The sequence below is a fragment of the Arachis stenosperma genome, chromosome 7, assembly GCF_014773155.1.
Source record: "Arachis stenosperma cultivar V10309 chromosome 7, arast.V10309.gnm1.PFL2, whole genome shotgun sequence".
Lineage (NCBI taxonomy): Eukaryota > Viridiplantae > Streptophyta > Magnoliopsida > Fabales > Fabaceae > Arachis > Arachis stenosperma.
The window spans coordinates 52,007,641-52,033,098 of NC_080383.1; the positions used below are offsets into that span (position 1 = coordinate 52,007,641).

General features: G+C 34.1%; 1 protein-coding gene across 1 annotated transcript; it reads left to right on the forward strand.

Annotated features, from left to right (window-relative positions):
- The first annotated feature begins 15,008 nt into the window (after positions 1-15,008).
- LOC130941999 (peroxidase 7-like) lies at positions 15,009-19,197 on the forward strand. The gene is made up of 3 exons (XM_057870662.1): positions 15,009-15,300; positions 17,304-17,709; positions 18,788-19,197. Exons 1-3 carry the CDS (start codon positions 15,022-15,024, stop codon positions 19,132-19,134), a joined length of 1,032 nt encoding a protein of 343 aa, XP_057726645.1. The 5' UTR covers positions 15,009-15,021; the 3' UTR covers positions 19,135-19,197.
- Positions 19,198-25,458: the final 6,261 nt, after the last annotated feature.

Consider the following 25,458-nt stretch of genomic DNA (forward strand, 5'->3'; position numbering starts at 1 on the left):
GATTATCCCCCCCCCCCAAGAAAAAAAATTTTAAATAAGAAAACACACACACCTATACACCATGTCCCTCGGACTCCACTCTTTGCAACCTAAGCAGCAGCCGTCGCCACCGCCACCGCCACCGTAATTGCATAAAAAACTTACATCTCAACTTCTCAATCCACACCCTCGTTACTCCTTACCTCAACAACGATAACAACCATTCTGTTTCCCACAACAACAACCGTTTTCATCTCTTCCACTACTCTTCACTCATCCAAACCCCAGGATCCATCTCACTCACCATTAATGTATTACGATTTACGACAGAGGTGGAAGTGGAGAGTTTCTACCTAAGGGGTGCAGCAGCCTGCACTTGTGTACTCCCATGGCGTGCGCGCTATGGCCCTTCATTCGGAATACATCAATCAAGCATTGCATATGACAATCAGGCAGCTGCAGCACACTTGCAGCACCCTAGTCTCGGTCACCCTCTGGTTGCGAAGGGCAGGATACCCTCAACCGTCTGCGCGCAGGAAAAGGTTCAAACTTAAACTCTTGGATTCTCTTTAAGTTCATTGAATCTGAGTTGTGTGGAATTAGATGGCCTACAAGAAGATGAATAAAAGATCATGTCAATTCTTTTCTTGTTTTTCGAAAATTTATTTCAGTTTAATTATTTGTACAATTTGGCTTCAGTGTGTGGTGTGTGATTTGAATGTGCGCCATTTTATTTGCTATTAGGATCATTAGGTTACGTTTTAGATGGAGTTGTTTATTGGAGGGTAAACGAAAATGAGACTTTTTCTTTGGATCTTGTTGATATTATTGTTTGCCTTCAAGATTATTATTTATGTTTTTTCTTTTAAGATGACATTGTTGATTGTTGATTGAAGGGAATAAATTGGACGTAAAATTAGATTCTTCCTTTTATTTATGTTTATGTTTTGAGATTCTAGTTCCAAAATGGAAGGGAAAAAATTAATTAATTTCATAAATTGGCTTGAGTGTGTTAGTGTAACTCATTTGTTGTGTTGTGCTTAGAAAGGTCTTTGATGTTTTTGTTGTTTGCAACTTCAAATTTTTTTTAAAGAATTGTCATGTATTCATTTTTAATTTTCTGTTGTGTCCGTATTTGGTAAGGGAATGGAGACGTCAATGTGTTATTTAGGGAAAGGAGTAGAGATGATGCTTTCTCTATTGTCAGAGATAAAAGAGTGATCCTACATTCTCTTATGTTATGTCATTTACCTTTCATGTGCTTTAAAATTGAGTTCCTAATGAATTAATCTAATACATTTTATTTCTGATAGAATGCTTTCTTTTATATGCCTGGCAGTGATTGATTACCTCCTGCGGTTCTAAAGTCTCATTAAATTGCTAGTGCTCCTTTAAACTATTTTTAGAACTCATCCGAATCTTCACCATGAACTTATAATCTTCCTGCAAATATATCTTTCACATAATCTTTTTTCATTCATATATATAGTAGCGTTTTCTAATCATGTATTAGTCTTTTCCTAAATTACACTTGCCTTTATAAAATTATTGTTAGGAAAAGCCGTCAACCTATTGTTCCTTTCTTATTATCTATCCCATACCTTGATATCATATGCTTTAGTCTCACTATTAGGTAGCATTTGTTTCAAGGTACTAAGACTAGGAAGCTGACCTCAGTATTATGTTTGTTGGGCCGAGGCTAGAACTAAAATTTCAGTCTCGGAGCACAAAATTTCAGTCCCTTCAGTACCCCTAAAAAGTAGGGACACAGGATACTGAAATTTTTGGAGACGGAAACTGAAATTTAACTAATAATTTCTTCCAAAAATACCCTCAAACCAAATTAATAGTTCCAAGATTACCCTGTGCTATTTCTAATTGGGGCTTCCTCAGTTCTTCTCTTCTCCCTCTCTTCTCTAATGCAGTTCACCATCGAAGAGCCCTAGTTGAAGCCAATCCCCTGTCGCTGCCGCCAGTACCACCACCGCATCACCGTCGTCGGACCCACCATGAGCTAAGTTAGTCTCCGTCGCACATTCATCTTTGTAGCCACTGTGTTCGCGTCATTTTTTAATAAGTGTTATCCTCTGCATTCCCCTGTTAGCTTGTCTTCTCTTCTCTATTCGTGTTTGTGTTGTCATTAATGGATTCTCTTCTCCCCGGGTATGCTCTTTCGCAGCTTGTCTTCTTTTGGTGTTTTTGTTTTTGTCGCTGTTTTACCTGAATTTTGTATGCAGTTATATGAATTTGTATTTGAAAAATTCTGTTTCTCTGTTCAAGTTTATACTGTTCCTAATTTTTACTATTGGTTTGTTTATTTACTTGTATGTAGAGTGTGTTCTCCGTATTCAATTTTGTGTTTCATTATATTTTTCAGTGTGTTACTCATTTTGGATTTATTATAACTTCAAAAGATATCAAGTTGTTACCAAAGAGTGAGATGCAGTGATGGAAACGAATTTAAAATGCATTGATGATCCAATTTTATTTCATTGTTGATACAGGACAAATTTGTTTTGATGTGCTTTGCTGTTGCTAGGAATAATTCATCAAAATGCTTGCTACACATGCTATATTACTTTCTTTCATAATTGATGTTTCTTTCTATTTTATTTTGAAAACATCAATGTCTTGTTTTAAGGAATTAGGGTACTGTTTTTTTAATGAGTGCCATTTTCTGTTCACAATTCACACTAAAAATTCCTAACACTTGGTTTTAAGCTGTGAGTTGAAGCTTGATTTTCTGAGGTTACATGATTGAAACATCAGTATCTTGTTTTAAGGAATGAGGGTGTTTTTTTTTTTTTTTTTCATGAGAGACATTTTCTATTCACAATTCAGTAATTCACACTTGAAATTCCTAACACTTGGGTTTTAGTTGTGAGTTGAAGCTTGATTTTCTGAGCCATACAGCATCATCTTGATTTTAATATAGTTATGGGGGGAATGGGACTCAAGGGCATGTTATTTGTTATTGTTATAGCATTAGTCCTTGTAGAAGTAGAAGTAGAAGCATTAGTAGCTATAGATGATAGTACAAGTTGTTAATGGTATTGAAACTTATTTATTTTGGTATTGATGTTATTGAATTGTACAAGTTATTCATGTTACACTTCTTGTTAGGTGAGAATGAACAAATGCACGTGGATTGAGGAAGAAACTGAAGCATTTGTTGGTTTCATAGAGGAGTTTGTTATTAACGGTCTGAAAGCTGATTGTGAACAATTCAGACCAGAAACTTTTGGAACTTAATTATTAGGAACTTTTAGAAACATTTTATAACTTGTTAAGCAAGTCCAAGCTGTTATTATTAGGTGAAACTTACTGGTATTTGCGAATTTATAATGTTGAAGTACTCAATATGTCGATCTCATAGTTTCCTACCATATTACACTATTTTGCAGCCATCTAGTTTAATGCTTTGTGAATTTATGATTTTATGTATTAGCAATAAAATTGTATGATGCTGATGTACTTTGTTCTGAGCATAGCTTCCTCTGATCTAATGCACGCAATAAGAATTAATTAGCTACAATAATGTCCTGTTACACTGAATTTATTTATTAGCAATAAGAAATAATATCCAATGTAGTTGAATTTATTTGGCAAAAGGCAAGCATGGACACACTTATCTTGGAGTCATTTCATTCAATTTATTTGTGCAAGCATGAATCTCCAAAACAGCCAATCTAATTTCATTCAATTTAGACAAAATTTTGCAAAATCATATTGTTCCATGGGTTACTTGAAATCGGATGATGGTTGGGCTTGTTTGTGAGGTCCAAGCGTTCAAAGAAGGTGATCTCCGACTTGTCCTATGTCAGGGAGCTGCCGTCCGAGTTGTACGTTTGGAGGAATGGGGGGTGGTACCTGCAAGATACTCTGGTGCCTAAGTTAGCAAGGGGTTAAGCATGTTTAAATGTATTGGAACTTAAGTATACCTGAGGGTGTCAGTGTATTTATAGGTGATGAGTCAATAACCACTATTGAAGTAGTTCCACTTTTGATGGTGGATAACCATCCCTTTATCTTAGGGTTGTTGAGATCTCTTTTCTAGAAGTGGGTGAGAGATTCTGGGAGGCAGTTACTCACTCAGATAAGTATGAGCTGTCTGCTATCGTCGGACTCGGCCTCTTTGGAAGAGGTCGGATAAGTGGATAAGGCCACTCTTCTTGACTGGGCCTTTTAACTTTGCTGGGCCTGGCCTATGTTTTGGGTCAGGGCATGAACAGTGCCCCTACTCGAGTCCGATCTCTTTATTTTGAGTCGGATTCGAGTATTGGTTGAAGTCGGAGATACTTACGTTGGTATCTTCCTTCCAAGTCGAAAAACTGGCGTGATCTCAGATTTTGAACCGACGTGATTTTGAATTGTCAACTATCACGTCTGTTGGCTTTTCACATTAACACGTGGAGAGCGGTTACATTGGTAACAGCGCACTCTTTTAATGATTGAGTCATTTGACGATTGTTCCCTGGGGTCTTATAAATAGTTTCCCCTATTTTCCTCTTTCTTCTTTTTCGTCTTCCCTTCGAACTTCTTCTCTCTTTTGCGCGCTTTGTTCTTCAAAACATTGGCTTCCCAGTTCTTTGGTGCTAGTTTCGTCTTCATCGACAATCTCCTTTCTTCGAGAAAAGGTTAGTTTCTCACTACCCACACTTTTCTTGACCTTATAATGCTCCTCTTGCCTTTGTTTGATGAATTGCGTGCTTGATGAGAGAGAGATTTCTTGTGTAAGTGGTACGCGAAAACTTGTCTCGCAACAAATTTTCTACCGGCAAGTGCACCAGATTGTCGTCAAGTAAAACTCACTATAGAGTGAGGTCGAATCCCACAGGGATTGGTTGGTTGATCAACTTTAATTGGAGAATTATTCTAGTTGAACTGAATCAGATTGAATTAAGGGTTGCAGAATTTAAATTGGCGGAAAACTTAATGTGCAAGAAATGTAAATAATTGAAGGTAAATGACAGAAATTAAATGGCCGAAAGGAAATTGCAGGTAATTAAAGTGTAGAAGCTTAAATTGCAAGAAATTAAAAGGGAATGGGGTTGTTGAGCATCAAAGTAAATTGCAGAATTGAAAGAATGGGTAAGATCAAAAGTAGGAAAGCTCATTGGGGTCAGGAGAGGTGATAATCCTCCGGATCAAATTTATTTTCATCTCTTCCTCAGTCAATGCATTCATTGATCTCTTTGGCAATCTTAGGTGATTAGATCCCAATTCCTTGGCAATCTAATCTCTCTAAGCATCAACAATTGCCCAATTCCTTGATTTAAGTGCTCATGGAAAGAGATGAAGTTTGGTCACTAATTATACCACACACATTCATAGATCAAAGTATTGGTAGGATTACATGTCACTATATCCATCCAAACCCCAATCTAATCCAATGTGAGAAAGATTTCAAGCATGATTTTGTGATTTCTCTTCCAAGACTATCACAGAACCCAATTACATTCAATTTCTCTTCCAAGACAATTGAATGATTGAATGAAGAACGAAATCTTTCTAGTAGATCAAGAGAAAAGATAGAAGAAGAATAATGAAAACTAATATTGATCCATTGAATTACACAGAGCTCCCTAATCCAATGAAAGATGGTTTAGTTCATCATAGCTCAATTCAAATTACAAAGAAAGAAAAAAATGCAGAAAAGCAGAGCAAAGTACAGAGAAAAATGATTGTGGAATTTCCCCAATTGGGTTTCTGACTTCCTAACCCCCTTTCCTAACTTAAACTCTAAGCTATTTATAAACTTTCTTCAATTGGTCTTCAAGTCTTGGATGTGAGCCTTGGCCTTTTGAAACAGATTCAAGTGGCTCTCCATGGTGTTGAGGATGGACGTTGGTTGTTGGCAAAAAATTGATTTCCGCACAAACTAATCGGCAAGTGAGGTCGATCCTATACGGATTGATGGATCAAGCAATTTTAGTATGGTGATTAGTCTAGTTAAGCTAATATTGATTAATTGTGTGAATTTTGATGAACAGGAAATAAATTGCACGAAATCTAAATTGCTGAATGTAAAATGCCTGAAACTTAAATGGCAAGAAATTAAAATAACTGGAACTTAAAGTGCAAAATATTAAAAGGGTTGAATATTAAATTGCAAGAAATGTAAATAACTGAATTATAGAGTGCAAGAAAGTAAAATTGCAGAATCTAAATTGCATGGAAACTTAAATTGCATGAATATTAAAGGGAATTGGGTATTGGGACTCAGAACAGCAATGGACAATTGTAAATTAGAGTGAAATCAGAGGGATTTAAAATAGAGAAATTCAAAAAAAAAAAATTCATTTGGGATTGGAGATATCATAATCCATCATGAATCAATTGGGTCTCAACTCCTTTCTCAATCATATGAGTAGATCTATGGCGGCTTGAAATTGATTGGATCCCAATTCCTTGGTAATCCAATCTCTCTAATAACAATCAATCTTGCCAATTCCTTGATCTAATGGTCATGAGAAGAGTTAGAGAACATTTTCTTATCCATAAGCCAAACTAACTCTCAAATCTCAATTCTTCCCGAATGGTGTTGATCAAGAGAGTAGTGAAGGATAGAGCTCCGATTCTAATACAAATGATTCCCCTTTCGAGGCTCACACAAGCATTCAATTGAATTAAACCCCCTTTCGGAGTGAGTAATTCACAATCAAAACAGAAGTTATCTAGTAGCTACACAAATGAATTAAGAAGAAGAAGAATTTCATTAATTCATTGAAATTACAATAGAGCTCCTCCCCCTAATGAAATTGTGGTTTAGTTCATCATTGCTCTAGTACAAAAACAGAAAGAAGAGAAAGTGCAGAAAAATGCAGAAAAGGAAAAAAAGTGAAATTGAGTGCAGAGTTTCCCAATTAGGGTCTCTCACTCTCTCAGCTAGCCAGCTCCTAATTAAATCAAATTCTCCTCTATTTATACACATTCCAATTCAGTCTTCATGTACTTTGATTGGGCTTTTTAGCCTTTATTGAAGCAGGGCAGAATGGGTCTTCAGTAGGTTAAGTTGGTACGGTGGGGATGCTTCCCAGGATAACGTAGCGCTCTTGAAAGCAACGGAGCACTCGTTCATCGACGCGTACGCGATGCCCACGCCCACGCGTACACCCACGCCCACGCGTCCCTGGGAAGCGCTCTCTTTGAGAGCGTAGAGCTCGCGCCAAGAATTCAACCCAACACGTACGCGTCACCCACGCGTACGCGTGTATTACAAAACATCACTTCCACGCTGCTGCATCACCCACGCATTTGCGCAACCCATCACAAATGTCACACACACGCGTACGCTCATGCACGCGTACGCGTCGGTGGCAAATCTTCAATCCCAATTTTGAAAGTGTCGGAGGCGCTCGTTAAAAGAGAGCGTATCACTCTTTACTGAAGAGCGTTGATCCCCCACCCTCGAGTATGCGTCACCCACGCGCACGCGTGGATCTTCGAAAATACTTGACGCGCACGCGTCGCTGAAGAGCGTAGCGCTCTTTGAAAGTAAGCATAACGCCAATGGTTATGGTGCAGCAGAACGTAGCGTTCTTCAACGAGCATAGCATTTTTCTCCCCTGCTTCTTCCTTGCATCTTTCCTTCTATCATTAATCAAACAGATGCAATCAAAGTCTTGCCAAAATTATAAGATTTTGCATCATTCATAATAATCAAATAAATCTGGCCTAAATCTCATGATAATGCATAAAATTAACAATGTTTGATTAAATCAAGACAAGCATGAAATTCCAATCCAATAACTTACTTATTGCTCAATAAAGTACATGAAACCTAATAAAAACAAGTAAAAATTGCTAGTAAAATTAGTCTAAGATGACTTGTCATCATTGGTCAATTAACGTTTCTGCTTTGCATTGTGCCCAAAAAATGAGTGCTGCTGCTGGTGACGTTTGCCTCAACGTTGGGGATCCAACGTTATATTCAACGCTGCTGACTTGTGCGTACGCAAGCTGCCTTGTGCGTGCGTACACCTTTAACTTTTTCTACTTGTGCGTACGCACACTAGGTCGTGCGTACGCACACAAGGCATTCTGGGCAACTTGAATTTTGAAGAGCTATCGAAGGCGTTGGACCAAACGTTGGACTGCAAACGTTTCTTCTAACGATGTCACTCGTGCGTACGCACTTTTCTATGTGCTACGCACACTCTCCCCTTTTCTTCTTGTGCGTGCGCACATTATGTTGTGCGTACGCACATATAGCAGACTTCCCAGCCCCAGTTTTTGAATTCTGTCGCGGACGTTTGACCCTGCGTTGGATTGGCAACGTTGCCTCCAACGTTGCATCTTGTGCGTGCACATACTACCTTGTGCGAGCGCACACTTTGCATTTTTCTTCTTGTGCGTACGCACACTAGTGTGCGTACGCACACAAGGCGATTTTCACATTTCCAAAATTAAGCCCCCTTGAAGAAGTTGGAGGTAACGTTGGTGATCCAACGCTCCCTCCAACGTTGGCACCAGCAATATCAGAATGTTGTAGCCTCTTCCTCCAACGTTTGAGGCAACGTTGGTGGTCCAACTTTGGCCACCAACGTTGCTTCTCCTCCTTCTTTTCATGGCCATTCTTCAACTTTCTTCTATGCCTTTTTTCACCTATTATGTGCCACAAAAACCCTAATTACCCAAATATAAGAGGATTATATGTCATGTATCCCGTTAAGTCCAGATAATTAAAAATTTAGGAGAAATTATTTTCAAGCTGTTGTTCAAGTAAAGAGCTTTTCCAAGTTATACAAGAACTCAATTAGAACAAGGGTCATACTTCTATTCCACCCAAATTCATAAGATAAAGAACAAAAACAATTCTTGAATTATAAATCAGTACATGAATTAAAATAGAAAAATAATAGTATTAATCCATACAATAGACAGAGCTCTTGACCTTAACAGAGGAGGTTTAGCAATTCAGAATTGCACACAACTCAAAGTAGCATTCATAGTGGCTAAAATATATTAAATTTTGATTAAACTTAGCAATTCAAGTGCAAATTCACATGGGAAAGACAAAGAAGATGCTCACGCATCAGACCCCTTATTCTACATGAGTTCTTTACGAGTCTTGACCCGGATAGTATTGAGCTACAGCTTGAAAGTAGATCACAGGTTCCAACAAGTTACTTGGGCTATTTAGGATATGTGACATGAAATCTCGTTAGTCAGGGTAATTGAGGTTCCTGTGGCTCCAAGGCTAGAATCAAAGAGCATCATTCTCCGATCTGGAAGATCCGACCTTGTCTGTGCCATTTTGAGTAGGATCAACAGAGATTGAATTGCGTGAGCTTCACCCTCGTTTAGATTGAATGATCAGCGTCCTGGTATTTGGTTTGGACCATGGAGATTAATGACCACGACTCATGGCTTAATCACTTACAGCCTTGCCATTGAATGAATCGCTCATCGTTAAAGTAGTTAGTAAAAAGTATCAATCCGGAAGAACAAGCATCTCCAAGGCCTTAATTGCTTTCGTACTATTGTTTCTACGTTAATTCATTATTGCTTTCTTTATTATTCTATTTTATACGCCTACAACAACCACTACCATTTCTATTCGCCTGACTAAGATCTGCAGAATAACCATAGCTTGCTCAATCCGGTAATCCTCGTGGGATTCGACCCTCACTCACCTGAGGTATTACTTGGACGACCTGGTGCACTTGCAGGTTCAGTTATTGTGCGAGTTCATTTTCCAGAAATACATTTTAGCAATCGCATCACCCATTAATGACGCTCGAGTGGTGATGAAATTCCTTCAGAAATACATTTTTAGCAGATTCAGTGTCCCGAGGACACTGATTAGTGATGGAGGCAGTCATTTTTGTAATAAATAACTCAACTCCATCCTGCACTGTTATAGCGTTCGCCACAAAGTGGCAACCCCCTACCATCCACAAACTAATGGGCAAGTCGAAGTCTCCAATAGAGAGCTCAAAAGAATCCTAGAGAGAACAGTAGGCACCTCTAGGAAGGACTGTGCAAGAAAGCTTGATGATGCCCTTTGGGCGTATAGAACAGCTTTCAAGACCCCTATCGGAATGTCGCCCTACTAGTTGGTCTATGGCAAAGCATGTCATTTACTAGTGTAACTAGAACACAGAGCTTACTGGGCAACCAGATTCCTCAACTTTGATGCCAAAGCTACAGGAGAAAAAAGGTTGCTCCCGCTAAATGAGTTAGATGAATTCCGACAAGCTACATTTAACAGTGCTAAAACTTACAAGGAAAGGGCCAAGAAATGGCACGATAAAAAGATCTCTTCCAGAGTCTTTGAGCCAGAAGGTTTTACGCTTCAATTCCAAACTCAAGCTCTTCCCAGGGAAGCTAAAGTCAAACACATTCAATGCATATCTTTTTCAACAACTTATTTCCAAGAAGAAAACCAAGAAAGGGTTCCAAGGCTTTTGAGCATCAATGATTAGGAGGGTCAAAAATTGGCCTAAAAAGCTCAAACTAAGCTGCTATTCCTAACTATATGCTTCTGGTGTCAAGGTGCTAAGCAAGAAGCTTGAGATTGAACAGTTAAAGTCGTGATCCAAAGCTGAAGAGTACGCTTAAGAACTCTGGGCACCTCTGTCTTGGAATTTAAGCAAAGCTTAATTCGAATCCAAGGGATTCTCCCCAGTCAAGTGCCTGTGACGTTTATGTATCCGGTGGTAATATGGAAAAACAAAACGCTTAGAGTCACAGCTAGGCTCAAAAGGTGCAAAGCGCCAAAGAAGCTGTGTTCAAGAATCAAGAAGAGCTTAAAGAAGAGAATTAATAATGTTATCCAGATTCTAGTTCTGAGAGATGCCAATGCCTCTAAACTTCAAGGGAAGTGAGATGCCAAAATTGTTCAGAAGTAAAGAGCTAATAGCCCCATTAAGTATTTGGAACTGAGCTTCATGAAAAAATCTAAGACTTATTGTATCTATCTCTTTTCTTTAGTCCTAATTTGTTTTTGGTTAATTAAGGACAAGCAATATTTTAAGTTTGGTGATCTGATGAGTGGATATTTTATATACTTTTTTGCACTATTTTCTCAGTGTTTTTAGTATATTTTGTTAAGTTTTATTATGTTTTAGTAGGTTTTAGTGCAAAAATCACTTTTTGGATGCTACTTTGAGTTTTTGTGGTTTTTCTATGATTTTAAATAATTCTTGGGTGAATTTGGCAAGTTTTTACAAAGTCTGATTCATAGGTGAAGAAAGGATAGCAGATGTTGTCAAATCCTGACCTCCGTGTATTCAAATAAGCATTTATAGAGCTACAAAGATCCAATCAACACGTTCTCAACGGTGCTTGAAAGCTAACTTTCAGAGCTTTACAGAAATATAACAATTTATACCTTTCTTTGGAAATGACTGCCCAAACTGGGCGTTGAACGCCCAACTTACCCCCCTTTCTTGCGTTCAAAGCCCCAAGAGGACTAAAGCCAGCGTTGAACGCCCAAGACTGGCGTTCAATGCCACCAAGGGAGCTCAAGGCAGTACATCTTACCCTCTAGTAGGCGTTTAATGCCCACTCCTCCAAGTTGGACGCCAAGCTCAACCCAAACACTCACCAAGTGGGACCAGAAGTGGATTTTCGCACCTTTAGCTTAGTCTATTTTATTTTTTGTAATTTCGAATTATTATTAATATCTTTATAGGTTTAGTATTAGTATAAATAGAAGGAAGATCACCTTTGTTAAAAACTTTTTGATCTTCAGCTTCTCAGAACTTATCTTTTCTATAAATTATGAGTGATTAAACCTCCTAGGTTAAGGATAGGAGCTCTACTCATTCCTATAGATTGATCTTATTACTTTTCTACTTTAATATATGTTTGATTTCATTCTATGGTGTATTTTTGTTCTTCATCTTCATGAATATGAGGTGGAACGACAGTATGACCCCTTATTCTACATGAGTTCTTTACAAGTCCTGACCCGGATAGTATTGAGCTATTGCTTGAAAGTACATCACAGGTTCTAACAAGTTACTTGGGCTAATTGGGATATGTGACATGAAATCTCATTAGTCAGGATAATTGAGGTTCCTGTGGCTCCAAGGCTAGAATCAAATAGCATCATCCTCCATTTTCGGAAGATTCGATCTTGTCTGTGGCGTTTTGAGTAGGATCAACAGAGATTGAATTGCGTGAGCTCCACCCTCGTCCAGATTGAATGATCAGCGTCCTGGTATTTGGTTTGGACCATGGAGATTAATGACCACGACCCATGGCTTAATCACTTACAGCCTTGCCATTGAATGAATCGCTCATCATTAAAGTTGTCAGTAAGAAGTATCAATCCGGAAGAACAAGCATCTCTGAGGCCATAACTACTTTCGTACTATTGTTTCTACGTTAATTAATTATTGCTTTCTTTATTATTCTATTTTATGCGCCTACAACAACCATTACCTTTTCTATTCGCCTGACTAAAATCTGCAGTATAACCACAGCTTTCTCAATCTGGCAATTCTCGTGGGATTCAACCCTTACTCACCTGAGGTATTACTTGGACGACCTGGTGCTCTTGCCGGTTCAGTTGTGCGAGTTCATTTTCTTGCACCACTGGCGTTCCAACTCTTGTGCTCAATGACGCATTTTCTACATCGTATGGATAGAATCTTCTCTCAATCTGGTAAAATGTTGACCTCTGGTATTTTGAACTTGTTGGCATTCAAAACCTAGGAAAGCTTGTTTTTCCTCAATAGTATTGGGATCAATTTCATGTCCATCTCCATCAAGAGTTTCCTTGTGAGGAGTGTCTGAATTGATGATTGATTATATCTCATGGTCAGCCATGGTATCTAGTATGTAAGGTCCCCATAGACAGCATCAAAGATTTGTACTTTTTGCCGAGGTCACGATCTTACGAGATCCTAGGATCCTAACTTAAGCAGCGTTGATACCAGGTCGGGAGAGCGACCTACGAAGACGCTCTGATAATTAAGTCAGCAACATTTTTAGGTGATAGTAGTGAGCAATGTCTTACCTACTGAGTTCTCCTTTTCCCTTTATTACTCCTTCCAAATGTAACTATTAGACATTTACGGTCTTTTATGTACGTTTTAATGTCATGATTTGACAGCTTTATTAGGTAATGATTTTATTCGCCTCAGTGGTATACCTATTAGCCATTAATGAGCTAGTAACGTTCTCATTTAATCGTATTCTTGGTTTACCATTCTTGTCTAGAACACCCTTATTACTCCAAAATTTGATGTTGATGCTTCCTTTTAATTTTGTTTTAAGTTATCCTCCATCTCTATTATTTTATTTTCTTTGATAACAGAAAAAAAAAAGCACATAAAAAGTTGAGAATAATTTGAAATAACATATAATAAGAAAGTGTCGGAGGTTCAAATTCTACTTTGTGTATGCAACAATCTATTGACCAGTAGCAAATCCTTAAATAGAACTCCGATTTGCAACAAATTAGTCTTTAATCTATCGAGTAAAATCGAAAAAACATATAATAAGAAAGTGAAATTATCAGTTAAGGAATTCCAAACATACAAGTTGCAGAAATATTATTACTAATTAAAACACTTATAATCCCACTAAAAAATAACAATCATGTTAGGTGTACATTAAAATCAGTCACTAAAAATAGACATTAGTGTATCTATTTAAATAAAAAATACACATTAAATGTGAATTAAGGCTGTGTTTGTTTCTGAAAATAGGATAAGACAAGACATACATTGAGAACACGATATAAAGGACAGAGACACAGAATTTAATGTTCTTATATTCTATTTAGTGATAAAGTATAATAAATTATGAAAATATAATTTATTCTCATTTTTTTATTCAAAAAAATTGAGAAAAAATACAATAATAAAAAATATAACTATGAAAAATTAAAAAGAATAATGAAATAAAAAACGAAAAATAAGTTATATCTTTTGTTAGTGTCTTTGTGTCATTTCTGTTAAAATAGGCACAAAATACATTAATTCAGTGTCTCTGGATATAATGTTTCTGTCATGTCTTATCTGTCAAACACAATTTTGTATCTCTATGTGTCCCTATCTCAGTGTTTCTTATTCCCTATAAACAATCGCACGCTTTTTATTTTTATTATTGAGATTGTGGTGGTGTTTTTAATAAATGATGTGGAGAGTTGGTATGTTTTTTTTGTATAGATGATCACAAATCTGACCTCTGATTTGTGGTTTTAATTTTTTTAAAAAAAATTTACAAATCTGACCTTTAGATTTATGCTTTAACGTTAAAAAATTTTTGAAATATGTAAATCGGACCCTTCGATTTGGAGAATTTTGATTTTTTTTACTCAAAATTTACCCTCGATTTTTTATCCCTACCCAAAATTGAGGCTCAGATTTCTACTCTATCCAAAATCCGACCCTCAGTTTTCTACCCCTACCCAAATCTGAGCCTCCGATTTGTAGTTTCTAATTTTTAAAAAAAATACGATTTGTAGTTTCTAATTTAAAAAAATAATTATCTCCATATCCATAAAAAATACACCAACTTTTCATAATTATACATAACACACCTCTCCAATCCATTACCAAAAAAATTAACCACAATCGCAGCCTAAATTACATATCTATTTATATAGAAATACATTATTACTGATTTTTTGTAGTTAATTTTAGAGTATAACTCATATTTTTGGTAGCATTTTTGAAAAAATAATTAATCTTTTTACTTGTTAATAGAAAGGAAAATGCAACCATTAGACTCAGTAACTGAAATTGTTATCAAAAACAATAAAATATATAACATATGATTCTGGTTAATTACTAATCATGTTGAAATAAAACCATGACGTGAGAACTCAAATCTCTGCCGACACCTATAGTTCTTACTTCTTAATTATTATTGTGATCTCATTATCTTCACCAAGTGAAACCTGTTAGTTTCTTGAGAAAATGGTGAGAAGTGCCAAAGGTGCAAATATATAATCTACGCGTTGGAATGTCAACCTTACGCGAAGTGAGTGCTTAGCACGTTTTTGTGAATCCAAAATGCCTTAAATACGTGCATAACTCCTCTCATAACAATGCACCAAACATTATTTCACCCAGAAACATGAAGCACCACTATTGTTTTTCCTTGTTCCTTATTTTGGTCATGTTGGAGCTTATCACCATTTCAAGCGTGGCTTATGGTCAAGGAAATGTGTTCAAGAAAACATTGAACTCTTCATCATTACATCGTCCCAAAGCATCGTTGTCAATTGATTACTATCATAGAAAATGCCCCGATGCTGAAGGCATTATCTCACAGAAGGTTTCCGCATGGATTAAGAAGGACCCCACACTGGCCCCTGCCATAATCCGCTTGCACTTCCATGACTGTGCCCTCAGAGTAATCACATAACTTAGTCTCTCTTTATTAATTAATTTCTATGCTCATGCATTATTCATTTATTCCAATTTCAATAGAACAAGAGTTATAACTCAAATGGCATACTCTTTCCATACTCATCTAAGAGATAACGAGTTCGAATCTCCATATCTTTTGATAAAAAAAAATTCAAATTGGACAATATGTTTCAAATGAACAAGTATGCAAAATTTATTTTATTCCAAAATCTATTGAAATAGAGTTAATTATTAATTATTTTGACTGTAATAAGTTCAATTTTTAATAAAATGGCTCTCAAAAGAAAGAAAGAAACAAGAAGATTATTTCAATATAACAAATGTACTATTTTTCTTTTTGATAAGTGATAGATAACAGATGCACTTGATACATATTAGGTAGGAACATTTTGACGAGCAAAAACATAGGAAACTAAATTTTAGTTACTAACATTAGTTAATTCTTTTAATTGAAAAATTCTAATTTTTTGAATGAGTTAGAGTTCAAAATTTATAATTTAAAATTTAGTATTAAATATTTATGATTTAGGATCTAAAATTTTAAATAAATAAAATAATTTTTAAAAAAATTAATGTTGGCTAAAAAAAATTAACTTCTAAACATTGCTCTTCTTTTTTAAAAAAAAAAAGGAAAAACTACCATTTATACCCATGAATTTTGTAAACGCTGACAAAAGTACCCATCAAACAAGAAAACTAACGTTATATCCATGAAAGATAGGTTCTGTGTGACAATAGTACCCAAACCGTAATTTTTTGTTGACTTTTTAATAAAATTTCCAAATTACCCCTTTTATCTTCTTCCCCAAATTTCAAACATTCACCACTCTCACCCTTCAACAATAACGTTACTACCACCACAATCTTCTAGAGGGTTCTGCGGTGACCTCAGAAGCCTAGCCTGAGCAGCAACGGCGGCTGCAATGCGAATATCAGTCCACCAAATAGCATGAAGATACTCTAACAGCAGCTCCTTTTTCTACAGATCGACGGCTGAGCAGTGTTTGGAGTCACCATTGGAAAGGGACCGTCCATGGCCACTGGCCTCTTGTTGGTTTTGGTTGATGAATTCTACTATTTATAGCTTTAGAATAAAAAGAACAACAATATTCAGGTTGAAGAGGTTGAAGAGTTTGAAAAGGGTGTGCTTTCTTAGTATTGTTGTTGCATCCGAAGAAGAAAGAAACAATAAGGGTAATGATGTTAAAGTTGATTTGGATTTAGATTTGGAGAACAAATTAGGATTGGAATAAAGAGAGATGGAGGTTGAGGATAAAAGTTGGAGAAAGACATCAGGTGCTTAGTCTTGAGGGAATGGTGACTAGCGGTGGCAAAGGAAGACAAAGGATGAGGGTTGTGAAATTTAGAATTTGGGGAAGAAGATAAAAGGGATAATTTGGGAATTTTATTAAAAAGTCAACGAAAAATCACGGTTTGAGTACTATTGTCACATGGAACCCATCTTTCATGGATACAACGTTAATTTTCTTGTTTAATGGGTACTTTTGTCAGCGTTCACAAAATTTATAGGTACAAATGGTAGTTTTTCTTAAAAAAAATTAGCCATTTGTGTTTAAAATCTAAAAAAAGATTACTTAAAGTAAAATCACTAAATTTAGAGGATCAAAAACTTATTTTTTTTAAAAAGACTTATAAAAAATCATATCAAAATTTATTCTCTAAAACATTTATAAAGTATGTTTTCTCGTATTTGGTACAGTTTGTCAAATAAAATAAATCTTTCAAAAGCTAATATGTCATTTCTTTTTTAAATGTCCATTTTGCCAAAAATTAAATTTTTGGGAGTCAATAATAGTTTACTACACAAATATATAGGACTTAATCAGTTTTCTTTCTTTGGTAACTCCTTCCTCAAGTATATATACTGCTAACGTAATGATAATGAATCGCTAAAACTTCTATTAGACGTGACATGAATTGTTTGCTTGTTTATTTGATACCTTGCAATTGATCAAAATCTTGCAGGGATGCGATGGATCAATTTTGCTTAACCATAAAGGTAGCGAGAGAAGTGCATTTGAGAGCAGAACCCTCAAAGGTTTTCAATTGATTGATGAAATTAAATCCGAGCTAGAGCGAAGGTGTCCAGAAACAGTCTCTTGCGCCGACATTCTAACTGCCGCTGCAAGAGATGCCACAATTCTAGCCGGGGGACCATTTTGGGAAGTCCCATTCGGCCGCAAAGACGGTCGAACTTCCTTAGCTAGGGAAGCTAGTATGGTCCCCCATGGCCATGAAAACATCACAACCCTTCTTGAATTCTTACAAGGAATTGGCCTAGACATGCTTGATTTGGTTGCTCTCTCAGGCTCACACACAGTTGGGAGGAGCACTTGCCACTCGTTCATGGATAGGCTTTATAACTTTAATGGTAATATATGCTATCATACATAAAGACTCCATTTTATTCACATATGCATATTATATATTTAGATATGTATTTAGATCATTATATCAAACATTGCTATCTTAATAAATATATTAATTTTTTAAACTTTTTTTATAATAAATATAAATGAGTTAGGACTAATTGTGATTGTGCGACATGTAATATATGAACAATTTTTTGCTTGATATTTTTCTCTTATGAAAAATATGTGTATGTGAGAAGAAATATATTTTAGTAAGGAAATCCAAGGAGAAAGTATTACGAAAATATTACACATTTCACGTAATTCTAATAATACAACGCTTATCACTACTACTTTTTTTTTTAATAACAGTTAAGTCTACTTTATTTATTGAACTCAAATTTCTTAAAATCGGATAAGTCGTATATTATATCGGTAAAACTAAAAATTCAAAAGTTTAGAGATTTAATAGAGATTGAATGAATAGAATGTAATAAATAATATATTTATATATAAAATATATTTTTAAAAATATTTTATTATTCAGATTTCCTAAAAAAACCATAGAAAATTTTATCTAATTCACTAATTTTTAACCAATTTGCTTATACTTAATTTTTGGCATGTGAGATGATTTCGATTAATCAAAGTTAGAGAAAAATCTAAAATAGCCCCTGACAATTACCTCAAAAGATAACGAGGTCCTTGACAAAAAAAATACCAACCCGGTCCCTGAGCTTTATTTTTATGGGACGGATTAGTTCCTGTGCAAAAAAAATTAATGTTATTTTTTTTTTGCACAGGGGCTAATCAGTCCTAAAAAAAATTATCAGAGGTCGGGTTGGGTGTTTTTTTTTCTTGAGAACCTCATTGTCTTTTCAAGATAATTGTTAGGAGCCGGGTGGGAGTATTCACTCATCAAGTTATATGGTCAATTTGATCCGATTCTCAAAACTTTAAATGCACCTAAACTTACACTCGTTACAACTTTATTTTATATATATATATATATATATATATATATATAATAAAATTAGTATATTCACGCATATCATATTGTGCCATGTTTAAAATTTGTACATATATTTGTGAACACAGGTACCGGGAAGCCTGATCCGTCATTAAATGTGAATTACTTGATGTTGTTACGGAAAAGGTGCAAAAGGGAGTCGGATTTGGTGTACCTTGATGCCATAACACCAAGGACTTTTGACACAACATATTACACAAACCTTATGAGGAAGGTTGGGTTATTGTCAACAGATCAATCACTCTATTCAGATGCAAGGACTGCTCCTTTTGTTGAAGCATTTGCAACACAGCCTTTCCTTTTCAGAAGCCAGTTTGCAGTGTCAATGGTGAAGCTTGGGAATGTTGGGGTTCTCACTGGGTCAACTGATAAAGGTGAAATCAGAGTGAACTGCAACTATGTCAATGGTGCCTGATTCGATTTGGAACTGGTGTGTGGGAGACCTACTTATGTGTCGTTAAATGGTTCATCTTTTCAATGGTTCTTTTTTCAATAAATAAAATTTTTTTTATATATATTTTTATGTGCAACAATGCAGGAATTTAGTATTCTACGTATTTTAAGTGTTAGTTTGGATTGCTTATTAAAGTAAAAAATATATATTTTTAATAAAAAAAATATATTTTTATTAAATTTTAAATTTGTTTGGATATATTTTTTAAGAAAAGTATTTTTATTTAAAAAATAAAATTTTATATTTTTTTAAAAGCTAATAATATTTTATTTAAAAAAATAAAAACAAAATACATTTTTAGTATTTAAAAACTTTCTTTAAAAATATATCTAAACGTAAAATAATTTTTGCCTACTATAAAAAATTTTTTAAAAAAAGATAAAAGAAAAATAAGTAATTTTTTAAAAAATCATTTGCTAAAAGTTATTGTGAAGTTTATTTTTTTTACTTTGATTGTCTACGGTATTTTCTAACGCGATAAGATAAATACTAATTTGTCGCAAATCTAAGTGTTATTTAAGGATTTGTCGTTGGCTAACAATGTGAATAATGGCCCAATAAAGTAAAAACACATTATACTCCTAAATTATCCACCTAAATTTTAATATTAAAATAATCATCCGCACACCTAGTGAATTGAATATCGGTTGTTCATAATGTTCAAAAAAGTCATTAGTTACCTAACATTATTCTTATTTAAATAGACCAGTAAACTAATTAACCATTGAACCAACCCAAGTTGATTAAGTTTATTTCTATATTATTGTGCTCTAAGTTCAAGCAAATAGCCTTAGAAGCCCAATAATGTTGCTAATAGTTGTTCAATGCATCAAGTTTTTACATTTTAGCAGCTTTTGCACACACGCATGCATTATAAATCAGTATAATGTGCACTCATATTGTATAGAGTCTGATCTGCACATACAAACTGAAAGAGATCATGCACATCTAAGTTCCAAGTTGTAACTCAAATAGTATTAAAATATTAAGGGATGTGAAGTTAAAAAGTGGTATAAAAAGACGTATACTAGTTATTAGGCTATTGATATCTATGTTTAATCCTTAATCAACTTAAGAATTTTATTGTTTGAATAAATATTATAAGATATTTTTTTCTTAAGTATCTTAAGATATGGATGACTCATATCACTACTAATCTTGAAACAATCTATTTATTATAATTATATTATAATATATTATTAAAAAAGAGTTTAAAGTAGTGTTATGATGAATGAAATAACATATAAGATTTTAAATTTTATACAAAATTATCATGTCATTCATTGCAATAAAATAAAAAGTATCTATTTTAAAATTATATTTATTTTATCATGAAAAATAATATTTATATACTCAATTTAACATTAATCTTATAGTTTTACATACTAAATTATCTAAGTCTACAAAAAAATTATAATATAAAAAATATTAATTTATGATTTAAATTCTAATATTACATATTTGAAAAAATATTTTATTTTATGAAATTTTTTTTATCTATCTATCTATCTATCAATTTATTTATAATGTATAACAAAAAATAAAATAATATACCTTAAGAAATCCCAACTTTTTAAGTGTTTTTGCCTTGAGTACTTAATATACTTCTTTGCGATCTACACTCACTATGGTGTATAACAAGTCCCACTCTTAGAGAATCATATTCTAAGTCTCTCAACAAGAAGAGCTATAAAATTCTCCTTTCATACTTGAGTTGAAACAAAGTTTGAAACCTCTAAAAAAAAGTGAATAAATATAATAAAACAGACACGTATATATTTCTTAATTTTGTGTAAAAATTATTTTGAATTATATAAAAATTGATATGAATGTCAAGTATCCTTAAAATACTTGTTGTTATCTGAAAAGATGCTTCATCACACTTATTTATAGCAATTTCCAAGCATTAGAATATTGTTAGGTAGGTATATATTTGAGTCATTTAGTCAAAATTAATTGTTATAGACTTTCTGTCAAAGAAACAATAGATTCTTTTATGTAACAATTGATTATTCAACTAGCTGTTATAAAATTTGAATTTCAAACTAACAATCACTACAACAAACAAGGCCTTTCGCAACGGTCAAAAATCTTTGCTGTAGATTGAAAAACCGTTCCCTAAACTTTAGGCAACGCTTTGGCAACGATTTTTGACCTGTGGTATATGCGGCCGTTGCCAATGCTCAAAGGCAACGGTTTTTTACCTAAGGCAACGGTAACCAAAAAACCGTTGCCAAAGTTATTGGTATAGGCAACGATTTTGAAAAAAAGTTTAAACAATGGTTTCAAACCGTTACTCCAAACGCAACGGTTTTAAACCGTTCTTTTTCATGATACAACGGTTTAAAATCGTACATGAATAGGCAACGGTTTTAAACTGTGGTAGTTTTGTTATCCACAACAGCAACAGTTTTAAAGCAATACTGTTGGTACCATTTTTTGGTAACAGTTTTTGAACCGTTGCTATTTTATAGTTGTCTAAGACAACAGTTTAAAAGCGTTATCATTGGTTTTTTGGACAACGGTTTTAAAACCATTACTATTTTATAGTCATCCAAAACAACGGTTCTAAAGCGTTACCGTTGGTGTCATTTTTTGGCAACGGTTTTAACACCGTTGTCCTTTGTTACTTTTGACAACGGTTTTTTGTAATATATAATTTTTTATTTCCAATAGTAGTTTTCTCGTGAATGAAATTAATTTCATTTTTTTAATTATTTAGAGTCAATAAATAATCTAAACTATTTGAATAAAATCACTAAAGAAAAATAATTGAATATTTTTCATCAAATTTTACTTATAAAAATTGTTGTAAGATCCACAATCACATTCAAAATACCACAATATATATACTATCATGACAACCTCGAACTATATCATCTAATGTTGCAAAAAATATAACAAAGAAGAGTTGAAATAACTAAGTAGCAAATAGATTTATCATCATGTCCGATCCACAAGTTCATGACTTTTACTCTGTAACATTTGCTCTTAAAAGTTTGACCTTAATCAAGTTCGATTTCCCTTTCAACATATTTTTCCTGTAAAAAAAGAAAATAAATAAATAAAACTACACATCTTTAATACTAATAATGTCTACTAAAGTAACAAATTACCAAATTCAATTCACAAATTGGAATTCACAAAACAAAACTAAAGTAACAAATTACCAAATTCAATTCACAAATTGGAATTTAATTAACACAAATTTTTAGAAATTTCGGCAGCATTCTGACAGTAAATAGGACATTTCTGAATTTAAACAAATAGCAAAATCAACCCATATGAATTCTCTAGAATCAAATCAGCACTAATTAGCACTAAAATCAAACGATAGCAAGCGAAAATCGCAATCAGCAGCAATATAAAAATTAGCATAATAAGGCCATCATCATCATTGCTCAACCAAAACAAGGCATGAAATCAGCCATTAACAAGGATAAAACAGCACTCTACAATTTGAAACCGTTCATTCCAGGCATTAGCAGCAACCAAAAAGTTCAACCTAAATCCACTACAAATCAGATATAACTTTCTAACCACCTATAATCCACTAAGCATGCATAACTAAACTGACTAATTTAACAAAAACTAAACAAACTAATTAAACTAAGAAAATGTAAACAGGAAAATAAATTGAGAACCTGCAGAAGAAGCAGAAACAGAAAATGGCAAGAGGAGGGAGAATGGAGGCAGAGCAGTGTCGACCCAGAGGTGGCTACTGGTGGCGCACGGTGGAGGATGAGCACAGAAACAGGGGAACAGTGGCGTTTTTGTTCTGGTTTCGAAGACAGGGAAGGGCAAAAATGGAAGAAGAAGAAGAAAAGAGGAGAAAGGGAAAGAAGGATGTGTTTTCTTCACTATTGTCTCTATACAAAGATACTAATTATATACCATCCCTCTTATTGATTTAATTTATAAGATATTTAATTGAAAAAAAGGGAACAAATTAAAGTAACCTTTGAGTTGAATTTGGTCACGAAATAAAACTAAAGTAACAAATTACCAAATTCAATTCACGAATTGAAATTCAATTAACACAAATTTTTAGAAATTTCGGCAGCATTCTTGCAGTAAATAGGACATTTCTGAATTTAAACAAACAGCAAAATCAACCCATATGAACTCACTAGAATCAAATCAGCACTAAAATCAAACAGAAGCAAGCGAAAATGGCAATCAGCAGCAATATAAAAATTAGCATAATAAGGCCATCATGATCATTGCTCAATCAAAACAAGGCATGAAATAAGCTATTAACAAGGATAAAATAGCACTATACAATTTGAAACCGTTCATTCCAAGCATCAGCAGCAACCAAAAAGTTCAACCTAAATCCACTACAAATTAGATATAACTTCTTAACCACCTATAATCCACTAAGCATGCATAACTAAACTGACTAATTTAACAAAAACTGTACAAACTAATTAAACTAAGAAAATGTAAACAGGAAAAAAATTGAAAACTTGCAAATAGTTTACCTTTCAAAGTATTGTCTATGTTCTCAGCCTCAGTTGGATTAATATAATACTGGTCCTGCTCCTCTATAATATCTCCTTCATTCTCATCCAATTGCTCTTCACCATTAGTCAGGGTTAGTGTTAATCAACATAGTAATCAAGAAAGTGCTTGTGCTTGCTGGTGCCAGCACTGATAACCTTTTTTATTAAATGCAAAGTAAAAGGGATTATTAATTCTCACTAATGACATGGTTGACAAAATTCTTTGCTGTGTTTTGAATTAAATTGTTGATCTTTTGATTGAATGCATGCCATGTCATTGATATTATTTTCTTTATGTTAACACTTTAGACTTGTTGCCTAATCTATCATAATTGTTATTGCAGAACTAAACACTGTTTTAAAATTGTGCTTCTTGTTGTTGTTATTATTGTTATTTAGATAACCATTCTTCTAGAGGATTCATTGAAACATTCAGTTACTCTTTAGCATATGTTGGGTAATTTAGGCAGCACATACATATAATTAATTTTATTTCTTCTTGTGGTCTAAATAAAAATAAAGTGGAATTAGCCCCTGCTATATTTCTATCTAATCTTATAGTCTTCATATACAGATAGTGATATATTATAGTTTTAGATGGAAATAAATTTGCTACAGGGAAACCTAAATGTGGCAGAAGATTAGGAATTCATGATGAGTTTTGCTAACTTCGTATCCCCAAGAAAAAATAAAAAACAATTAGTACAATGATGAGTTTTGCTAACTAGAACTCAAATTAATGAACAATGCACCAATGGTTTTTGAACAATACAAATTTGAACAATGCACAAACGGCCAAATACAAATTTCCCTTTCTATCTAATTAGCCAAATAAAGCCTCAAAACAGTTTTTGAACAATGCACAAACATCACCACTTTCCTTTCTTCTTCTTAAATCCAACAAAAATACCCAACAACCAAAGCCCTAACTAAGCAACAGAAACTCAGAGAAGAACACTTACCACAGATGACAACCCACAAACGGCCGATGCAGTGAAGCAGCAGCAGCAAAGAGACAACCCACAGATGACAACCCTTTTTTATTTTAAAGAGACAAACTACAACAACAACAAAGAATAAAAACATAAGCAATTCATAACCGTAACTGTAATACTAACGTTACTATCACTTTCATGCCTTAAATAAATTGATTTCTCAAAATAAGCAACAAACCATTCAAAGTGAACGAAGTATATAAATAAATCACTCAGAGTTGCAATGAATTATATATAAATGCATTTTTTGAAACTTTAAATAAACTGTTCTAACTAAGTGTAAACTGACAAAGACCAAATAATGGATAACTTTTCTTTAAATGAGAACAACATTTTGAAATAACAAATTGCCAAATCAAAATTAAAATAGCATTGTACCAAAAAGTATTTCAATTGAAACTCTTCTCAAATGCCTTCTATAATTGAGGTCCAAAAAATTATTTTGTTAAAATAATTTGGCCCACTTTTAAACTAAAGGACTTTTAATAAAGTATATTTAAGTCTGTCAATTGAAGGTCTTTTATATAAAATTTAGTTTTGATGAAGTTTCAGAACAGAACCCATGACCAAAATAAAAGTTTTGCTACTTTAAATAACAGACTAACCTAAGCCCCAGGTTCATTTCACAAGTACGCAGTCCAAATTCAAACCAGAACAGAAACTCAGTCAACATTCAACGCTCATCTTGCTCATCTTCACAAATATCACCACTTTCCACAGCCAAAAAAAATACCTAAAAGCCAATCAAACCCTAACTAAGCAATAGAAATCAAAGAAGAAGACCA